General features: G+C 37.8%; 1 protein-coding gene across 3 annotated transcripts in view; it reads right to left on the bottom strand.

Annotated features, from left to right (window-relative positions):
* KIF25 (kinesin family member 25) overlaps positions 1-22,645 on the bottom strand; it is a 41,207-nt gene that overhangs the window by 12,562 nt on the left and 6,000 nt on the right. For all 3 annotated transcript variants that reach the window (XM_038133198.1, XM_038133197.1, XM_038133199.1), the window contains 7 exons: positions 21,949-22,087; positions 17,057-17,160; positions 15,744-15,826; positions 14,188-14,230; positions 10,328-10,395; positions 5,273-5,347; positions 800-949 (listed from right to left, as the gene is read on the bottom strand). In XM_038133198.1, the coding sequence (XP_037989126.1) occupies positions 800-949; positions 5,273-5,347; positions 10,328-10,395; positions 14,188-14,230; positions 15,744-15,826; positions 17,057-17,160; positions 21,949-22,087 (662 nt within the window). The remainder of the gene's footprint in view (positions 1-799; positions 950-5,272; positions 5,348-10,327; positions 10,396-14,187; positions 14,231-15,743; positions 15,827-17,056; positions 17,161-21,948; positions 22,088-22,645) is intronic.

Below are 22,645 nucleotides of genomic sequence, written 5' to 3' on the forward strand. Positions count from 1 at the left end.
GTTTTTTCCACTAGCCTTCCACCTCGGGATTTTTTTAATACCATTTCTCTGCTGGCAGTTATTGCACTCAGAGCTCAGAGTATAAAATCTGGCAGAGGGCAAGCAATTAACAGAGATGGGAAACTATATCTGGAAGAAGTTATCTGTTCACAGCCTGAGAAAATCCATAAATTAAGGGCTTCTCTATTCAGGAGAGTATTTACAGTTAGACAGTTATTCTCATACAAAATTGGTTCTTTGATTTAGCATACCCTTCTCCAAAACAAACAGGCTTAGCTGGAAAAACTTCTCGTGGCTCTTTTATTATAACATAGCAGCATATCAGTTCAATCCTGTATTAGGTTCAACTGAAAAAATCTAAGAACCCTTAAAACAAGAACAGATTGTAGCTAAAAATTCTACTATCCTTCTTCCTTGGGACTGTTTTCTAATCTGAATCCTCTTCATCCATTCCAGTTGTCAATATTCACAGAACTTTTCAGAACTTAATTATCTTTTGGACTCCCACAACTGTGGCTGAAACATTTTCTGAAGTTTAATTAGAGTCTGAAAGCCAGACGGACAGATAACACACAGTAAAACTGCATAATCTTACTGTCTTAGAAAATTGGATTAAGCAGGAGAGAGACTAGAAATCTATATAAAACCTCAAATATCAAATGGTGGTCAGAGAAGCTATAAATATTAACCATTTTGAAACTTAAATCTGTAGTGATAAACACACTACAAACATTATTTCATCCTTTCTATACAGTTTAAAGTGACTGCCACTGACAGCAAGCCTTTACTTCGTTTTTACCGGAACACTTCTTGGGTAGCTCGGGGAATAATTCCAAGTTCTGATTCCTCTTCTGCAGCGAAGGCTAAGTTCCCCTCTAACTGTGGTCCCAACATTGTGTATGTCTTCCCACTCCCAGTTTGCCCATAAGCCATGATACACACATTGTACCTGAAAAATAGAAGTGCTGTAATTTATTTTTCCATCACCAAATCTGTCTGTTAGGTGGCAAGTCAAACTTCAAACAATATGGGAACACAAACTTAAAAAAGAAAAAAAACAACACTGCCCCCGATTTCTTTCTGCAGATCTCGAAGTCTGACAGTAATTACTGTTCATAACATCACCTAAACAGATTTTATTTTTTAAGCAGAATTGAAGGGAAGCTTTTAAATAAAAGTTTAAAAGATCCTTAGCTTGGAATGATTGATGCTGTTAGACCTCCTTGCTTGCCCAACTTTCAGCTTTTGCACTACTGAGCTGCTTTTTAATCAGCTCCTGCACCACTGCAGCTTACAGTACAGCATTTTAAAGTAAACCATTTCTGAGCTAGATTTGTGTTACAGTGCTGTGCTGCAAACCACTGCACTTGTATCCTAACAGCTGGGAACTCTTCATCCCTCATAGCCTTTTTCAGGCAGGCTCATTAGTCATAGCCCTCAGAGAAGACAGCCCTAAGAATAGGAGGCACAAATTTTAAACCAAGAGCACCAGTTGAGAATGAGCACGCACACAATGACTACTCTGGAACAAAGGTGGCAGGAACTGCTCTGATAAGGACAAGTAGAAAATGAAAATGTACAATATCAGTGCAGAAGAACAGGCACTTATGAAACATCATCTTCTGAAGCAGACAAGTAAATATGTCTAAAGAACAGAACTCTGAAAATGCCTCTTAGCTGCACTGAAAATAGTAGAAAAAGAATTGTTCACAGCTGTGAGCACTGTTGTGGATGGTCTGTGCTACAGAGATCTGAACTGAAATGTATGAATCCTATCTAGAAAGTGTGTTACTAACACAATCAGATCAAAGTCAACATAAGCAAAATAAGTGGGTGGATACAGATGCATTCAGCCACAGTATTGTTTTGTATGGAGGACCAACACTGTGCTGTGCAGCTGAAGTTTTGCCCCTCCTTGGCTGTGCCTGCTCTGCTGCTCCTGCCAGCAACTTGATGTTGACCACAGTACTGTGCCAGCCAAAGCCTTGGAAGATGTGCATTTATGCCGACAGGACTGCTTTCTTCTTGGACTATCTTGTTTCTTCAGAGATATGACATTAGCAGAACCTTCGTACACAAGAAGTGCTTCACAGTTTGCAGAAACTTCTGCTCTACTAGAGTTGCAAGAATGGGCTTGCTCCTTTTCTGCCAGGGAATAAAATTTCACTGCCTAAGCTACCTCCTCTGTGGGCAGACCTGAAACAGCTGCTTTTGATTATCTGATGCTTTTCCTCATATCAAAAATGTAGTCTCAAGCACATGCCAGCATATTTCAATGAACACCTCTCATCTAATTGTTTTAAATGTATGGTTTCAAGTCATGAAATACTTACATGCATATTAAACATGCCTAGAAGCAATTATTTCAGGAGGATTATTTTGAAAGCTTTTACTTTTTAGAAAGAAATGTGGGCTGATAAGCCACACGGAAAATACCTGGGTACCCTTTCTGGGAATGTGAAGTCAAAGTTGTAGTCAATGAATCTATAGTAAGGTCCCTCCAGATTTTAGCAAACACTGCAGAGTATATAATAGGAGTCTAGTCATAGATTTGATGAAGTAAAGGAGATGATAAAACTGTAATTGAAAACAAGGAGCACTACAGTAAAATTAAATGTGACAGCAATTAGGGCAGTACAGCTGAAATGAGGGATTTCCTGGGAAAATATTCACTGCTGACATAACTCAGTAGAAAAACTCACACTAATTTTGGTAGGTTTTAGCTAGACTAATCATGAGTAATTTTCACAGTTCCACCCCTCATACACACTGCCTGGCCAGCCTGTAACTTATTGAGACTTCTAGCCCTATTTCAAAATTAAACAGATCTTTGGAACCTAAAAAGGAACCAGATGTTTTTTCCTTAGGAAAAACAGAATTAGTCTTCTTAGAAGTCTCTCCTAAAGGAGAGACTATAGTCCAGCTATTTAAATTTTCCTTAATTGCTGCTAGTTATAAGACAGTAAGGATCATGGACAAAATAGTTCTGACAAGATACAGATGATATGATTAGAAGTTAAGTGGGCAGAGGATTGTAACATTGAAGACAGAGGTGCAAGTCAGGTTTCAATCAGTGGTAATTTCTCTGCCAAAGCCCAAACAGTGTTTCAGTCAGCCCAAATGAGCTAAAACTGGCCAAAGCAGTATCATATCTAAGTAGGTACAGGAGATAATGAATTGTTGGGGGATTCAACAATAGGACAAGCAGCAGATTACTTTATATTTACCTATATAGTAGTTATTTATTATAGTTTACTTCATTGGTGTTCTAGCTCCAGCATAAAGCTTTCAGATAGAGAAGTATGAAGATTTTTGACTATGATTCACCTATGTGCCCTGATATTTTTCCTTCTCCACTTTATTATTATATATAACTGTTATAGACTTGTTTAGAAAAGCTAAAAACTCTTATTGTGAAGCTAAAATACCAATAGTTTTGTAGCACTTCTCTCCTGAAAAGAGCGTGGGTGTTCACTCTAGCAAAGTTACCCCTAGGAGAGAACACTGTTAAAGGAAATGAAAGGAGAAATTCATTCTTTAAAATAAACAAGTTGGATTCTTCAATGCTGTAAAGAAAAGAAAAGTTATCTTACTCCCCTGTTGGCCCTGTATGGCTCATGGTAAACTTTGAAGCCTGCTATACTTTGTCTGGTTTACATATGGAACAATCTTTTCTTCCTGTATATTTGTACTGAAAAATGAAACAATCCATTAAGAAAGAAAAACAGAAAAAAAAAAAAAAAGGAAAAGGAGAGAACACTCCCTTCTACTCGAGCTAAAAGTTGTTACAGACCACTTTGGAACCCAGACTAAAACAATCAGGAGCAGCAAAGAGGTTCAAGGTTCAGACTAAGAATGTCTGTTTCCCATTTACAGTGGGAAGGCTGCCGTACTCATATGCACAGACTCGCCTTTCCTGAGAATCTGCTTCTGTTTAAACAGCACTTCTGGAAGAACAAGACAGGTCTTTTGTTTGCAATAACAGAACATTTCCTAACTGAATACAAAATGTCAGCTTTTAGGACAGGATTCTCCCCATGTAAAAATTAGTAAGTGGGAAGTACAGCAGATCAAAGTACAGATCAGATGTGTCTGACACTTAAGGGACTTGTTGAACCAAGGCAAAATTATGATCATTGCCAAAGGAAAAGCAGGGAGAGAAAGCAGTAGTTTTAAGACTTCTCTAAACTCCTGCAACATAGTCTTCCCTAGGTTGGTCAGCTAAAGAAACTGAGGTTACTCATCACTGGTAAACAAGAATAATGCAATCTATGACTTCCCTCAGCCAGAGAGCCCCCGGGGGCCTCTCTGTGGCGTGTGGAATTCCCAATATTCACAGTATCTTTAGATACCTCTTCTAGGATGCTTTTAACAAAAGGAACCTTGGAAACTTCAGTGTGCAGGCTGCTGGGAATAAGGATTCCCACTGTTCAACTATGCCACTGTGAATAGAAAGGGACTGTCTTTTTCTCTCCAGGGAGCGAAAGGTCCATGACAGCCCTACCATATAATTATGTGGTATTGGAACAGGGATGAAAAAAGGAATAGAAAGAAAGTTATATATAAAACTCAGCTTAAGCCTCAAGGATTATAACAATATGCACATCAAAGCCTCTTTGCGAGAGTAGCTTAAGTTGGCTCAATAGTTATGAAAAATCACACTTTATGAGCTTCACTAGCTAGAAGTAATTCCATGTATTTGTTAGTGCTTGTAACTGATGAGTTATGCATTCAAACCAGAATTCTGTTTTACCCCAGTGCCTGAAGGAGCAGTAGAATGACTGAGAATGCTCAGTTCTGGTTCAACCAGGAACCGATCGCACCACCTCCTATGGCCTGTGCTGGACCAGAACAGAGAGTGGCCCTGGCAGGCCTTTCACATTGCACACAACGTTCACAGTGAATACACTGCTGGAAAATATGTACCATATAATGTCTGCAGCTGGAAAAGTTATAAAATATAACCTGAAGAACACAAAAATACAACATCTTCCATTAGAAGCATCAGTTTGACAGAAGCAGATCAAAGGAAAAAAATGGGATTTTTTTAAATCTTTACAAATTTGTCTGCTCTGCTAAATTTTGTAAACCATAGTTTCACCGTTTATATAGAGAAACAGTATTTGCTTGGTGCTGAGTAGAAAGAAAACAGGAAAATGGAACTGCAAAGCCACAAAACTTGACTAGATCACCATTATTAAGTATTTTTCTAATTGATAGATTTCAGTAGATTATTGTGCTTTAGCTTTCTTACTGCAACTTTTAAACTTACCCGTCCAGCAGAGATGTTAGCAAAGGGGCCACATCTGCAAATACTGCATCTTGAGACTCCAAATCATTGTAAACTCTGAGGAACAAAATGCCATGATTAACCAAAGAAAAGTATGTTTGTTGTCACAAGAACACAGACCACAGAAAACTGTAGGCCAGTGACATATATATCTGGGACTGGCTGACATTTCTGTGACACAGAACTGAAAATTTCAATTCCAAGTCCTCACTCACATTTTGGGAGCAGCTGTTGTGTGTTTTGGGGAGAACAACACATAGGTGTACCCTTGTGGATTGAGCTCATCCTAAACCTCCTGCTTGCCCCTCTGGCACACAGAGTCTTTTTTTAGGCTGTACTGGATCCCTGTAACTTTTTCACACCAACTAGAATGTGAAATAGCCCTGCTGCCTGGGATTCCTATATATCACTTTATGGAAGACAGTGGTCAGGTTGTACTGCCCTTTAGATGTGGGTAAAGTCTGGGGGGATGGAGGGGAGGAAGAGGAACAGAGACTGCAAACTTGCTGAGGACTTGTCTCAGAAGACTCAGAGGCACAGCAGAAATCAGAATGCTCCTGAAGGTAATGTTTAAGGATGCACTATCTTTGTGGGCAATACCAGCCTAAGGTATTTCCATCCCCAGCCCTCATGAACTACCTACTCTGAAATCAACACTTCTCACTCAAGGGAAGACTTTCTTTTACATATTGATGTGGAGTGCAGACCTTTTTAAACAGAATGGAAGACAATTAAATTGCATGAGTTATTCTACCTCTTAGAAAAGAGCAATGACATTTCAATATGTGGGCCAATACAACAATGTCTGAAACAACTCTCATATGTTTTTTTGAATGCAAGGAGGAAAAAAAAACCCAACAGTTATCTTCAAAGAAATCTTTTCTCCAACCCTTTCAGGTTTGTACAACATAAAATCAAGACCCGAAGACAGGAAATCATCAGAGAGAGGAAATTCTGATCATAAAACATGGATATCCCTAACTCATTCATTTCTTCTGTAGCACAACAAAAATGTATCCTCCCCAAGAATACAGCCTGCAGCACCCATTGTTTATACAAGATGAACAGAATCTAAAACATGAATGTCTTTACCCACAGCTAAGTATCTGAGGTATGAATGTTTATCTTTTGAAAAAGTTTCCTTTTCTGGTATCTTTCTGTGGTGATTTTTTTTGTCTAGCTCTGTTTTCCAATAGGTGATATATGCTCTTTATAGCTCACAGCAAAATGGCTAATTAGGAACAGAATTTTGGTAGCAGCAAATGTTACAAAGTGTAGTTACCTCTCTGTGTATACAGCACACCAGTACACTTCAGTTAACAGTATCCCACAGATTGTACAGCATACTACAGGGTTAACTGCATAAAGACAAAGTGTTGCTATTCAGCATTTACTCAAGCCTCTTTCTATATCTGACCATGATCTGTCCTGTACAGTCTACAGACTGCACAAATAGAGTTTTTGCATTCATGCTCTCCATAAATAAGTTTATATAGAGGGATCACTGATAAACAGATACAGAATTGGAGCCAATGCACTGAACTCAGCATTTTTCTTCACAACAGCCAGAGGAAGAAGGAAGAAACAATATGGTGGTCAGCAACACAATAATTAATTTCTGTGCTTCATCCTAATCCTTAAAAGCTGTATACTGGCCTCAAAACTGAAATATGAGTTGAATCTCTATTTCAAAAAAAATTATTATTAGAATTAGCATTCAGTTTCTTTCTGGATCTTGCTAAATTCTTGGCCCAGAGCAACATCCTGTGGCAATGTGTTCCACAGACTAATTGTAAGCTGCACGAAAATGTACTCTCTTTAATCAGGAAAGGAGCACTTGTCTGGTTTGATAGACAAATACTGTTTGTATTGCCATTCCACTGATGTTCCATCATAGTGCACTGAGAAACCAACAAATATGCAGGGATGTGGCACAGTTCAGACCGAGAGGACACAGGCACTGAATACTCTGTCCCTGCTTTGCATGCACATGAGCATATGCTTCAGTAAACTTTGCACATCCAATCTGCAAGGTCAATATAAAAGAGCAAAAGCACTTCCAAACACTTTGCTTCATCTATCATCTGCAATTGATGAAATATTTATTAGCACCCAGTTCTCCACCTTAACCAACTAGGTCTCTAACTCAGTATGTGTTGAAATATTTTTTCTTTGCACGTCAAAACATCTCAGAGCTACTATGTAAATTAAAAAAAAAAAAAAGAGAAAATGCTAAGAAAGGCATTTTAAAGATTAAAACATTCACAGTTGATGACTTTTATTGCCTAAGAAAGCAAACCATTGCTACTGGCCACAACCCAGGTGAGAATCAATCAGTCTTAGCAGTTCATTTGCACAGCAAAGTAGAATCACAGAATCAATTAGCTTGGAAAAGACCTCCAAGGTCATCAAGTCCAACCTTTGACTGAATGCCACCTGGTCAACTAACCCAGTAGGTGTCACATCCAGTTGTTTCTTGATGTGGGGATGGTGACTTCACCACCTCCCTGGGCAGCCTGTTCCAGAGCTGAAGCAGCCTTTCTGTGAAGAAAATCTTCTTGATGTCCAACCTGAGCACAGGCTGGACACACACCTCAGCCTTAGTGCAGCTTGAGGCCATTTCTTCCAAGTACAGCCACAGCTGGGGTCAGTACAGCTATGGCAGGGTCAGGCTACGGTAGCTGATCTGAGGAAAGGCATGTGATTCCATGTTACAGTAACTACTCAAATATTTACTCGACTTCCTAAAGGGGTTTTACTGCCTCTACTTAGCTGCTGTGGTTCAAATGCTGTCCATACTGAAATAAAGTGGTTTAAAGTAGTCTTGAACTAGTTTATGCTACACTGTAACCACAGCCTTGGCTGAAGCATAGACACCCACTTCATTAGCTATCTGAAACCATGAAAGATGCTGCAAATCCAAAGAATCTCTTTCTAAAATCCCATGTATTTTTACCCGAATGATAGATTTGTCCCTGTGCACTGATTAATGTGAATTTCACATTGAAAATTCTGAGCTTCCTTTTTATTTTGCTAACTGATTTGCCAATAAAATTATAAAAGCATAACATGTTGAAAGCTGGAATTTTCTTCCAGAGCTGAAATCAAATATTTTGACATTTATTAGTTCCATAAAACATTGCTAAAAAAATAAACATTCTAGAGTTCATAAGAAACATATGCTTTTCTGTTTATAAAAAAATAGCTGTACTGGGACACTAAAAAAACATTCCTGGAGGACTGCATTCTTTGGGGGATTTACATTTTTTTTAACCCTTTTCCTGATTACCAGGATCTACACCACATTTCCAGAATCACAGCACCTCTGGAGTAGTGTGTCAATACCATTAACTATGCTGCTCTACAGAGCTGAATTCCAGCATTATTATGTATTTACTTCAACTGGTATGGCTGTGTTAGGTACAGCTGAAGAGTGAAAGGAATTACTTTGAGTAGCTTAGCAACATATGAGGGGGCCATGTACCTAAGAGATCTCATATGCCTCGAATCAAAGAAGTCCTATAACTTGTGGGATCAGTAAAGCTTCCCCAAGATCTGCATTATCTCAGGATTTTTCAGGTGCTTGGTGGCCTGCATGACAGCAGTCCCCATTCTCCTGTGAGTAGAAAACTGCAGCACTTTACAAGAACGCCTTGAGGAAAGGGTAAACAACTAACAATGTTTAGCAAACCTACAGGAATTTCTGCTGAACAGGCTCAGACATTAAGTTTAAACCAGGACAGATAATTCATGCTGGGTACATCTGACTTTAAATCAAGTTTTGCCTTCATGCAAGGAAGCATGATATTGTCCTCCTGTATTCTGTTTCCAGAGGGTTTTGCATCGTGGTTCAGGGTAGACAGCCTCCTGAGTAATTGCAATATACAAATTCAAAGTTTGCATTAGAAAGAGGCGTTGGGGTAAAATTTTGTGTTTTGTCATTTACAGAGTTCTCATTGTATTATTTAACTCTTCATTCCTGTTTTCAGAGGTCCAAGTCAGCACTATTTTGACAGAACAGAAGGCACCCTTTAGCCTGACTCCCAGCAGTTTTCTGTCTCACTGACAGAGACTGGCAGTGACTCCAGTGTCCCATTAAATCCCTTATCACAAATGGTGCATTCAAAATCCTATTCATCTGTGTGGATTTTTGAGCATCTAATATGGAAAGTAGTCCCACTGTAGCCTTTCCCTTGGGGAGTACTGATTCCCATGCCAGTGCTCCGCCTTGCTGCCTCTGGTCAGGCTGTTTGAACATCAGCTCGTACAAGCGCTCAGTCCAGTTTCTGCCAAAGTCATGCTCTAGTTCTAAGGCTGAAATCTTGCAATCCACCTCAATTCAAAGAATCATTGAATTGTCTGGGTTTTAAGGAACCTTTAAAGGTCACCTAGTCCAATCCCCCTGCAATGAGCAGGGACATCAACTAGCTCAGGTTGCTCAGAGTCCCATATCACCTGATCTCAGATGTTTCCGGGAATCTGATATCTAGTCCCTCATTGGGAAACTATTCCAGCGTTTCACCACATTCATTGTGAAAATATTCTTCCTTATATCTAGTCTCAATCGACCCTCTTTTAGTTTAAAACCATTACTCCTGTTCCTATTGTAACAGACCCTACTAAAAAGTTTGGCCCCATTTTCTTATGAGCTCCTTCTAAGTACCGGAAGGCAAACAAGGCTTCCTTACCTTTAAAACATTCTGCTACATTGCAACACGTTGCAAGGATCAGGACAGCTATTCATGTTGTGAAAAGAGTCAAGTAAGTCTCTCTAAAGGTTTCAAACTCAGCCCTCTCAGTAGTCTTTACCAAGAGGGAAGACTGCTATCTATTCCCTGAAATGCATTATTCTGTCCTGGGAAGAACATAATCATCACACTAAAAAAACCCCAAGAATTTTCCTCCTGCCTGCCCTACTCAAAAATCCCAACCAAAAACATCATTACCCTCTAGCTAATGTCTACTAAAAATATTGGTCTCCACTACACAAATCTTCCAGCAATTCAGATTTCCAGATTGCTACACAGGACTACCCACCTCTCAAACTGAAAAGTCTTGTTTACTGAGGCATGACCAGGACGGCTACACTTGACAAGGATGGTTTCCTAAGAGAAAAAAGTAAATAATCTATAGTTAATATCACAGGCACACACACAAAACCAAATATCCATCAATCTTAATGTATCAGGTGACAGCTTTAAGGACCCGGAAGTCCAAGGCCTTTCTCCAGCAGTCACCAATTCATGAGGCTTTAGAGCATGCAGTGAACTTGCAAAATCATGAGAAAGGCCCTCAAAACCCATTCAGGTTATTAAATATCAACCAACACAAAACATGCACTTAAGTTCAAGAGAAAGATCCAAACCCTTACCTGAACCTTTTATTGGACCTAGAAAGTCACAGGCAAGTAAATGCAAGCTCCCCAGCTGCCACTACAGGCACAAAAAAAATTGCAAAAAAGAGGTTTTTTTTTATTGTTGGGCAAATTTTAAGTGCCTTTTCAGATTGATTTCATAGATAGCTCTGCCTAGAACTCAGCAAAAGATGCACATTTTATCAAATAACATGGTAGTCCACAACAAAGAGAAAGAGCTGCACTACAATCTGTAGAATTCCACAAGTTTTTAGTGGAATGCACTTTCCAGATGAGTTATACACTTACTTTGTAAGTCTGACAAATATGTAAGCAGCCCTTTAAACTATTACCAGAGTACAATCACAGCAGTGTGATGTGGCTTAGCTAGCAAATTCTGTGCTCCTCATGGCAAATGTTGCTTAATTGCTGAGAAAAGCAAAGAAAAAGATGTGGGGGGCTTACAACAAATTGGGCGGAAGCTCTCCAGCACACAAAATACTTCATCTAATTCAAAGAGATTTTCTAGCTTACTAACCTGTGGTTACATTACTGCATTTGATGGGAGTGCTGAAATTCCTAATGTGCTTCAGACAAGTGGGCTGGAGTCTTGAACTAGTGGCCTCAAATAAGTATTGCCACAGACTGAAATTATAAAAAGCTGAGCAAATAACAATCACAGAACAGTATGTCCAGTGTTCAAAAGGCTAATAAACATCAACTTTCTTCCTTTAGTGTTTATGAGTATTTCTACCTCTTTGGAGAAGAGAAATGTATAATTGTCAAACTAATGATGACTAAACACTTACTCTACAGAATGAGCTATGTTACCCACCCCAGTAATGGCAAATTTAGCTGAGTACAGTAGTCAGTACAATACTGCTACTAAATGCCTGGCACAAAAATTCTAATAAGATCAGTAACCAACAGGCTCCAGGAGAAGGAAAAAGGAAAAAACTTAAAAATATATAGAATGATGGAATAAATTTCTGATTCTGATATCTATACATCTATACTTGCAGACAAGTTTTCTCTAAGGTGAGAAATAAGAGAAAAAAACCTCTATTTGCATAACATAGAAACAAAAGAATTGACTGTTAACAGGCAGAATTTTCATATGAGCATTTGTAATGACCACGTCCAGTCAGGCTTTGAATGTCTCCAAAGATGGAGATACAAACCCTCTCTGGGCAACCTGTGCCAGCTTCTTCTCATGTTTAGACTGAATTTCCTATATTTCTCATTCCCCCTTGAGCTGTCACCACCAGAAAGAGTCTCTGCATTCAGTACCTCCTCATCTGCTCATTTTCTCAGGTATTAACAATACCAGCACTGTTCAGTGTGCAAATCTGTGTGGAGTGGTTCAACCTGATGTGTGGTGTGTACTCATTCTCCACAGTTATTGCACAATAAGCTTCAGAAGAAAGGCTGAGACAGTTGTTAATGTTATGTTGAGGAGCTGAGCATACACAGGACAGCAAGAAGAAAACTTCAAAAATCTTCAAGTAACTCAAAAACTGAAATGCAATACTCTTTCTGGTACACCTAGTAAGATCTTAAGCTTTTTTAGACTTAAAATCAGAATCATATTTCTCTAGACAAGATGACCAATATGTTGGAAAAGACCATGCGTCTTAAAAATGATATGAATTTCTAAACAAACAAAACATTAAAAACCCACTCAGAGACTAAATGGAAGTCATGTAGTCTCTGTGGATCTAGTTCTCAAATGTGGCTCTGCTTTCTAACACAATCATGGCAAATAATTGCCTGGTTATGCTACACACGAAGTATTTTCAGGAAAAAATTCTGGAGAGGCAGTCATGATTTAAAAAGCAAAACTAATAAACTCAGCTTCTTTACTACACAGAGTCTTCCTTCACCTTGATCTAAAATTTCCTTTTAAATCATTATCTGGGAAATGGTTAACTTGTTTCCAGAAATACAGTCTTTGACTGCATTGCAACTAAAAGCTCAATACCAGTCAAGCCCCATATTTTAATCTGAAAATTGCACATTTATCCTTGCCACTAGCATAACATCTTCCGTTATTAACAGCAAAGTAAACAGGCAATAAACATTATTTTCCTTTACTTTTGTAAGATTAGTCTAAATCGACTGCTTTTTGTAAGAAGGATTCTTGCAATATTTTTTTTTTTCTTAAAGGAAGATAAATTCTTATTAAGAAACAAACAAAGACTTCAGGTGTTTGATCAAAACTGGCAAGGATTTTAACTAAATAAATGTCCGGGCAAACCAATAAAACATTTGAAGTCTATGTTGTGTTTTCCAAAACCAGGAAGTTAGCATTTTGCAAATTTCATTTCTCAATCCTGTGCTTATATTTATATTCCTGAAATATTTCATAAGATTATCATATTGAAGGTCACTCTTTCATCCAAAATAAAACTCATAAATTGGCATAAGTAAGCCAACACTGCCTTGCCTGTAAACATATCAATACTGTAATGCATCATATATCTATATGAAATAACCCAAAACCTAAATATTCCTAAATATACCTAATTTAATCCTTATGCAATAAAATTTAACAGGCCAGAAATGGCTGCAATATTTTATAGTACAATAAATGTGTCAGGATATCCAGAATACTATGTCTACCATTACAGGTCCCTGTTTTTTATCTCCTGATGTATTTACTTTCTTCATCTCTTTATGAGCTCCATTAGTTATTTAATTGCACACACACACATATATATATATATATATATATATATATATATATATATATATATATATATATATATATATATAAAACTATCCATATTATACAAGTGAGATCTGCCTAATGAAACTCTAATTTTGGAGATTTAAAGGCATAACATACTGTAGGTCACTTCAGCAATATTTTAAGCACTACACTATAAAAGAGAATTTGGCTCATCACCATGTAAGTAACAGAGAGCAGCCAACTAAGAACTATGGCAGCTATGAAAATTAAAACCCAAGTTAATACTTTGACCTTAGCTCACACTACTGTGCCTTTTAAAATTTTATGTCTTGGTAATGGCCTCAGCTTAATGCTGGAATGTCATTTGGATTTGCAGCCTCAATGACCATTCTTCTTCCGATGGATCTAAGCCAGGATATTTTAACATGCTTGACTGCAGCACCACATAGGCTGCTGTGGTTCACGAGGTATCAGATTTCTGTCCTAATGCACTAGCTGTGTTGCGATAGTAAAATTTGAAAAAAGCCTGACGTAATTTTAGAAATAGCTACAGCACATACAGGTGGCTCAAAGGGACTGACAGCAGGAAATCAGCAGCAGTTTGACTGTTGCAAACATTCAACCTCCAGTTTAAGGATGGCTGATCCAGCAGAAGCTCCAAGCTATTACCACTACAAAGAGTCAGGATGAAAATAGCACAAACCACCTGCTATTGCACCCATGGGTAATCAAATCTCAGCAGCACCTGGCCTTGTTGTTTTAGTTTTTTTAAACTCATGATTCTCATGCCCCTTTTGTTTCTTCTTCTAGTATCTATGAATGTGCTGTTGAATTCCACCATCAAATACTCACATCATCAGCTGCATATGCCACTTTTTCTGAAAAGTTTCTTTGCCTGCAAGGGAAGAAAAAAGCACCAATAGGAGAAAAAGAGGTACCTTTCAAACCATAAATGTTCCACTTATCTGAGAAAAAAAAATGTTTAAATGTGAACTACACACTGTCTGAAGAGTACCTTTCAGAATTATTGTACCCTACTAGTTAGTACATACTAACACCACAGGTGATTTTGAGTAAAGAACAAATTAAAGTGCAATCAAGCAAAATAATTTGTTTTAGAAAAGACACTTAGAACAAACCAAATTAAGATGCATGCACATGCAAGCCATTCTATTATTTTGTGATTATTGCATGAGCTTGTAACAAGAGGCTTTTACTTTAGAAAATTAAAGTGAAAAACACCCTCTTTTCAGGTATTTGTCCCTGATCTTGAATCCATGATTAGTCCAAACACTGACTGGGATTACTGAGGTGTGTAAATCTATTTATGTGTGCAAGATTTTGGAGAATCAGTCCATAGTTTTAAAGATTAGTTTTATTTAAATTACTTTTTGATACATTAAGAAAAGTTACCCTTGACAATTGTTTGTTTGGCCCAGTCCATCCAGTTTTACACTGCAAGTCAGCACCTGATTGCACTATTTCATACTGCAACAAAAAAAGTGAGTGGGTTCATTCCCAGGTATACAAAGCACAGGTTAATGCAAGTTTCAACTTCAGGCTTCTTGAAATATCTTGTCTGTTATTTTTGACATTTTTTTAATTAAAACAATCTTTTTGTTTTTAAGATTTGCCAAAAAATAATAAACTTTAAAACACTGTACTCTTAGGATTACCAGGCAGTAAAAGTAAAAGAAAGCCCCAAATCAGCTATTTACTGATAAAGCAAATGATAATGTTATTGGTTTCTAGCCACCCACCTAGTTTTCCCGTTCTTTCTTTCCTTCTTTGTATACACTTCAATCCCTACTTTCTTTCATGTTAGTCATCTATGGAGAATTCAGCCTGTTAAGCAGATACTTGCATCTAATCCCTCTTTTCCTTTTGGATCTTGGAATGTTTTGACACATCAGTTACAGTAAACGTTTTATAAATTAGGGATGCAGAGCCAAATTAGACTGAAATAGAATTACCAATGTTTGTGGTGACAGCCAATGTGTTCTGTAGCATTACAAAACAATTGTAACGCTGAGTGTGTGTCTCTACCCATGACTTTTGGCAGCTCTCACATTACTGCATCCCAGAATTTGTACAGGATAGTGAATACACTCTAAACTGATTGCAGCTGTGTTACTTCTGCCAAGCCAAGGATAATCCTGGCTTGGCAGAACAACTATGGCTTTCTATTGAGATAGACATACTTTTAGATAGGGAGTTGAGATGGCTAGAGCCAATTTAGCAGGAGAAAGAAAACAGCAATTAGTTTTTATGATACCATCATTCTCTCCCCACACACATAAAACCAAAAAACATCAAGGACACAGTTGTTCTCATATAAACATAACTATTATTTTCTCTGTATTTGAATCATGAGTCAGATAGGCTGTAACACAATCAAAACAGTTTACCTGTCTTGTGAATGTCCAGCAGCATCATCAAAAGGTAGCAATGGTCGAATCCTGCAGTGGACTCTGATATTTCCTCTCAGTTCCTGGGATAAGAATATTGAGCTGTATTTAACACAAGTTACTGGAGAAGGTAAATACACTGAAATTTGTCAAACAGACATGAACATGTTTAAGAAAGCCAGTGTTTACCACATCATAGCCCTAGACTCTGTGGGGAAAAATAGAATCAATATAATTTGTCTTAGTAAGGTAGGACAAAGTACTTGAGGAAGTATGAGCTCTTCAGAGCACTGGAATTGTATAGTCCTCTCTAGGTCATATGAACAAAAACAACCCTTCTGAGCCATTTTCCCTTCGTTCCTTTTTCTCCTTCCTCTTTCTCCTTCCTCCTTACATGAGCTTTTTCAGATACCTGCATTAACTCAACAGACATTACACACTCCATTTCTCTTCCACCAGTCCTGAGGAAGAAGTGGAATATAAAATATGTTATATATTTTCCTCTCCACTGCATTCCTACATGATTAAAAAGCCAGTAGATGATTTTTTACTGTAGGACATTTTAGACCTATTTATCTCTTCCATTTTGTTGGTGATCAGTTCTTCTGATTTTGATGACTGAACACAACTTGCCTGTGAGGACTATTGACCACTGGTATTAAGGCCCCATTGCTCTGGGGAATATCCTTTCAGTAAACTGCAACACAAAGCAAAATTTAGAAGATAAGTACTTTTTAACAAAGAGATTTATTGTCCCAGGTAGAAAAACTTTTAAAAAATTTGTTTGAAGAAGGCTTGTGTTTTCAAAAATTGGGTCCTGATTCAGGAAACCCAAAACTAGTCATTTGTGGAGAGGGGAGGAAGAGTAAATTTAAAGTACAAAGAGGAAAAATTTAATCCCAAATGAACCATCACTAATGGCTGAGCAGGATACAGCTTGAGATATTTGGAAAAATAAAAGATGACTACTTTGCAATATCAAGTTAAGAATTTTAGGAATTTCAAAACAATTTCAGAAGCTGCAAATTTAGAGAAGAGGATAAAGAAACTCAACTTTTGTCCACTATATTCAAAATGGATGATACTCCCTAGGGCAATAGGTCACATGAGAGCATTTGGAAGATTGTGTGTAAAAAGAAAGGAATGGGGCTTATTATAAGACAAATGTGCCTCAGCAAATAAACACATCATATATAGACAGCTGGGGCAAGTGATATATCCATGTGAAGTATATTCTTTACTTATACTGGTGAGGAAATTATGGGAATAATTTCAACAAAATAAGCCAATGTTCTGTTATTAAACATACTTACAATTAAGCTGTTATGTAGAGCCTTCCTCTTCTGCTTTTCTTTCTCATATCTCTCTGTCACCTCTTGTAGAGACTGCTCAAGATCAAAAGCTTTTATCTGAAACACTGGAAGAAAGCAGTTTCAGAAATAAAAGCTCCATGTCTTTAGAAAAGGAACTGTCCAGTAGCACCTTATGAAATATAAGCACAAACCTTCTCAACTTCTACCAAATTTCAATTAGAAGGCTTAGTTTCTGATTTACTAGACATCTATGAAAAATCCCATCATAGTTCTTGCTATGTGAAGCTACAAATTATTACCACAACTATACATGTGAAGTCTTGAAAAGCAATCAATAATGTAAGATATTTAAAGGCAGCTCAAATGTGTCAGTTTAGTCAGAGTGATGTTACCTGCCAGCAAAGCCTGAAACCTATATTTGAAGCAGCCTGCTGCTAGATGGGGCTGCCGTTTGCAAGGCTCATACCACAACAGCACTTATTAGACTCATGTGGACTAACTTTACAAGAAGTTAACCTGTCATTTACCCTCAGCCTAACTTACAGTGCTACTAATCCTTTACAACAGTTGTAAGGTTCCCCTTTAAGATAGGTTCATCACTCCATGAGGAATTCATCGGAAAGATGGATCATTTGAAACCTAGGGAGTCTCTTTCACCAAACGGAGAAAATTTTTATGGATCATTCTAAAAGCCTCCTAACTTCACAAATGGTTTTATTTCAGCCCAATTACATTAACACTGAGCCAGCCTAAAACAAACATACAGCCCAGAAGACACATTATGCGACTGTAAGCTTGTGTAAAAAGCAAGTTTTTAGGAACCCCAGTGGGAAATTAATATCCCCAGCAATTAGTGAGCAGTTTGGAAATTCAGAGTATCAAGAAGTCAAAATCAGTGTCTGAGAGCTGAATTAGTCAGATGGTCACCAGTCTCAGTATGTGCTACCTTGCAGAGCAAGGAACAGACTCAGTATCTCAGCACGGTCACACATACAATTTAATCTCTCTGGTATAGACTAAAAATTCAATCATTTCAAGGGACATTTGTGTACACTAGAGATTTCTCAGATCTCTTTTTTTCTAATACCCATGCCATTCACTCCAGCTCAGTGTTCCTCCACAAGTGCATGCATGCAGGGGAAGCATGATGTTAATAGCTGGGGAATCAATGTCTATGAGTTTCACTATGAAAAATCTTTCTTTTGCATCCAGCATGTGGAGTAACACTAGCATGCTTTGGTTTGTAGAATCCCATGTAAATTTGTTACCATAAGTTTTCAAAAGGGCCACTTACAGTCACTGGCCCCTAATTATACTGTAATTTTTAAAACACAAGGTTAGATTCCATTGATTATTTAAGTAATATTCCATTTATTATTTAAGTAACTTCCACAATAAGAATCTTCATTTACATATTTGTGTGCACACACTTTGAGTTCCCTAAGTCTCTGAAACAAGCAGTAAGGTAAAGCAATAGATGCTAAGGGTACTTTTCCATGATTCCAGTCCTGAAAGAAAAAAAGTTTCCTAATGCATAAATTATTTCTGAACTTTTTTTTTTTTTTTTTTTTTTTTGGAAAGTAGAATTGTGCAGTTACAAATATAAACACTCATTTAACATTTTCCTTGTTTTCTTCATGGCACCAGATGCAAGCTATACAGGAGTTACATTTTCATCCTTAACCTAGGGGTAGACATTGGGTACATCTGTTTTAAAATACTACTAACACACTCTTTATTAGGCAAGAGAAGTAGTCACCACATGAATGCATCCATTACAGACATGCCTTCTCCCCATCATTTTCCCATTTCACTGATTGATATGGAAATTTTCTGGGAGCTGGGAATGCCAACAATTTTTCTGTTTAAATGTTAATGATCACAGTAACATCAGTCTAACAGTTGTGATGTCTTGCAAGCATATTCAGGACTGTAACCTTTACAGTCCCCTTCCGTCAATTGACAGTCCCAGAGCTTTTTATTCGCTCCCCTTCAGTGCTGCACCGGATGTTCTGCTCTGCTCACACAACTGCTTGCTCAGTCACAGAAAAGTCTAAAAAGCAATCCTTCCTTCTGAGCAAATTCTGTCCCAGCTCAGCTCCCTGATCTGTTCTGTGTGTGGTTTCACAGAGTTCACAAACGTAACAGAAAGGTCCATAATAGGGACATGAAAAACAGGAGCAGCATAACCTAGCACAGCCATGGCACATCTGAGATATGGATGTGTAGCAGTCCCCATAGTTCCCTGGCATTTTTAATGTTTCTTGCCAGTCTAGAGTCCATTTTAAAAAAGGTCAATCTAATCATGTCTCCTAGGACAAGCAGCTATGACGCAATAGACTTAATACCAAAACTTCTTTCAAATTCAGCTGTATTTTATATTCCACACTGCAACATTATTTTTTGCATGGCCTGTTGTAACAGGTCAACAGGTAATGGTTTTAAACTAAAAGAGGGTCAGCTTACATCAGCTTTAAGAAAGGCGGCTTTTACAGTGTGGGTGATGAAACACTGAACAGGTTGTGCAAAGAGGCGGTGGATTCCCCATCCCTAGAAACATCCAGGGTCAGGTCAGACGGGCCTCTGAGAGCTTGATCTAGTTGAAGATGTCCCAACTCACTGCAAGGGGAATGAAAATAGATAACCCTTCCAGATCTCTTCCAAACCATTCTATGGATTATTCTTTGGGCTGCTACCTTGGATCCAAGTTCCTGCTCCTACTTCCTACTCCACTAAGGGAAATGCTCTCAAAAGGCAGCTGAGCTGGTGAAAATCACCTGTGGAGATGAAGATAAAAGAAGATGGTAGTTCACCTTCCACCAATACAAGTCATTAGCACAGTGCAGAGCTCAGCTTTCTCCAGCAAAAGCAAAGAACATAGGTGGTAGCACATGGACAAAATGGGAAAGCTCCTTTTTTAATCTTCTCCAGCCCAGAGAGAAAGTGTCCCAGAATTGCAAAGCATATCTAAGTCACTAGGCTTATAAGTCACCACAATTTCCTCTTTCTGATAATATCTGCATGGTGAAGCAATCTAAAAACTAACCTCAAATTTTTATGAATTCCCACCTTTCCAAAAATCTGCTGAATTACTGCTTCTGACTCAGTAGTATCATCTGCAATTTGCTTGCCAGTATTTTTAGCAAAAATGAGATCAGCTTTATCCCTGAGGAAAACAGACCTATAACAACAGAATAATGGGCACCTCTCTCTCTTATGAACTGCTACCACTTAAATTCAGTGGGAAAGGTAGCATAGCCTGGTTTTCAGACTGTGAATAAATATTTCTAAGCAAAGGACTACTCAGTTATTATAAGAAAGTTTTATAGTTTGTTGCATGTGAACTACAACTTTGAAATTTACCTACTCAAATGCTTCTTCTGTAATTTTCTCCCTTGTTTTCAATCTTTAGTTTAAGATTAAACCAGTAATATATACTGTCTCCAGAATATATACTTAGGGCCTTCTGTCTACAAAAGATTACATGTAATTTAAGGATGGCAATTCCAATGGTCATATTTAACCTGAATCTCCACCTAAAACACTTGACAGGGAACTGAAAACCAGCCAAATTGAAAACAAAAGTCATCCACCAAAGTGGATGCTAATTTTGTTATAGTTAGGGAAGTTTCTCCAGCTTATGATTTCAAAGAACAATGCACCAGGAAATGCAAACTGAGAACAGTCAATGCAATTTTGCCAGGCCTCTGAAGGAATACTTATTATTTATTTACACCACAATAGCTCAGTGCCAAACTCAATCTCATATTCATTCATTTAGCCTCCTGCTTCAATAAGAGAAAAGTTCACTTTTTAGATACAGTTAATTTTCAACTTTGGGATTTTTTCATTGAAGGAGCATTTTCTCTACAAGATCAATACAGTAATCAAATAAATTTTATTTATAACTTAGCACTTAACATACAGGAGTAAGTTCCGTAAACACCCATCACCAAGAGTGCTGTTTGTTGCTATTGACAAGAGGAGTCCCATTGGAACCAAATCGGTCCCAAAATGAAATAATTCAAGGAAAGAAAACATACCTTTTAAATGGTGACACATGGATTTCAGAGCATCACAAAGGGCCTCTGATTGTAAATTTGTGTATTTGTTGTTCACCAGGCTGCTACATATCAAACAATTTAAGCATTGCATGTGTCATATGATTCTCAGACCTGGTAGGAGCTTCACCAGAATCAAGGCTATTGGAAGCAGGTGCAGAGATCCACACCATGGGATCCAGGTGTAGGACCAATGCACTTAGTCCTCAGGGATGAGGGCAGAGTGTACCAGTGCACTGGCTCTCTTTCCTATGTATACATGAACAAGGAAGTGCCTGAATTCCAAAACAGCAACCCATGTGCTGTTAGTATCTACAGTCCAGCAGATGCAACTGGTTTTTGATTTTGAAGTAATTTCTTTTTTGGTAAATACCCAGAAATATTAAAAATAAGTCTATCCTAATTTCAGGCAGCATTTTCAGAAACCGCTGAAATAAGCCAAGTCTTTTCCTGGTACAGTCAAAAGCAGACAAATTTCAGCTTTATAAAGCAATGCAATCTTTATTTGGCTCTCCTATAATAGCCAAGATAACAAGCCTGAGAACTTCAGTTTAAAAATGCTACAGCTGAGCCAACTCAGCAGTAGTCTAATAGCAGCTGTAATCCACACAAAAGACAAACTCCAATTATCAGTCATAACCTCTGCAGACTTATTTGTACTTCCTCTAATGCTTCAGAACTCCTTGATGATTTAATGTCAAACAAGAAACAAATGCTACAATTTCAGTGACATGTTTCTCAAAAATCAAACTCAACCTTTTAACATTAGTAACATTGAACAATCACATTGTTGATGTTACATGTTTGAAATCTAAGTGCAATGAGCCTTACTTTGCATTGCTTCATTCTGCAGCTGTATCCCCTGGACTGCTGCCAGAACTTGGTAAAGACAAGTCTTGCTTTGACGTTGAAAGTCTTTTGAAAGCTCAAGAGCAAATGAATGAAGGCTCTTCAGGTCTTGCTTAAGCCTCTTCTCAGCAAGAAGAAAAATATGTTATAAAGACACAGAACCAGCAGTTAAGAAGAATCAATATAACAAGCCAAATTATTATGGTGAGACATCACAGGCAGGAAGAACCCTCTACTTGATGGAAGGAAGCCTTCAAGAGAATATCATTCAGTATGTTTAGAGAAGGATCCTGCAAAACATTTAGCAATGTAATTTCCTAAAAGTTTCAGCAAGACTTTATGGATCCTTATCATTTTATCTTACCTATTTTGACTGTAACACAGCTTCAGATATAACCAAGTCTCTCTGTTATTTCATCAGACAAAAATAAGTGTGTGTGAGCATGTGTGGGCTCTGTCCACTTTCAAGTCACCCAAGTCCTGAAATGGACATGCAAAACCATCTCTAAGGTCAACTTAACAATACCTTATGTCACAGAAACTCTGTGATATTTCCTTGTCAGCCTGTGTTACAAAGTGTTACATATTCTGTGACATTTTATTTTTCTAACTGTGGTACTGACCTTGAATTAATTAGTTTCAATGATAAAAAGGCAATCTAAACTAAAGGGACAAAATC

The sequence above is a fragment of the Motacilla alba genome, chromosome 3 (assembly GCF_015832195.1).
Source record: "Motacilla alba alba isolate MOTALB_02 chromosome 3, Motacilla_alba_V1.0_pri, whole genome shotgun sequence".
NCBI lineage: Eukaryota > Metazoa > Chordata > Aves > Passeriformes > Motacillidae > Motacilla > Motacilla alba.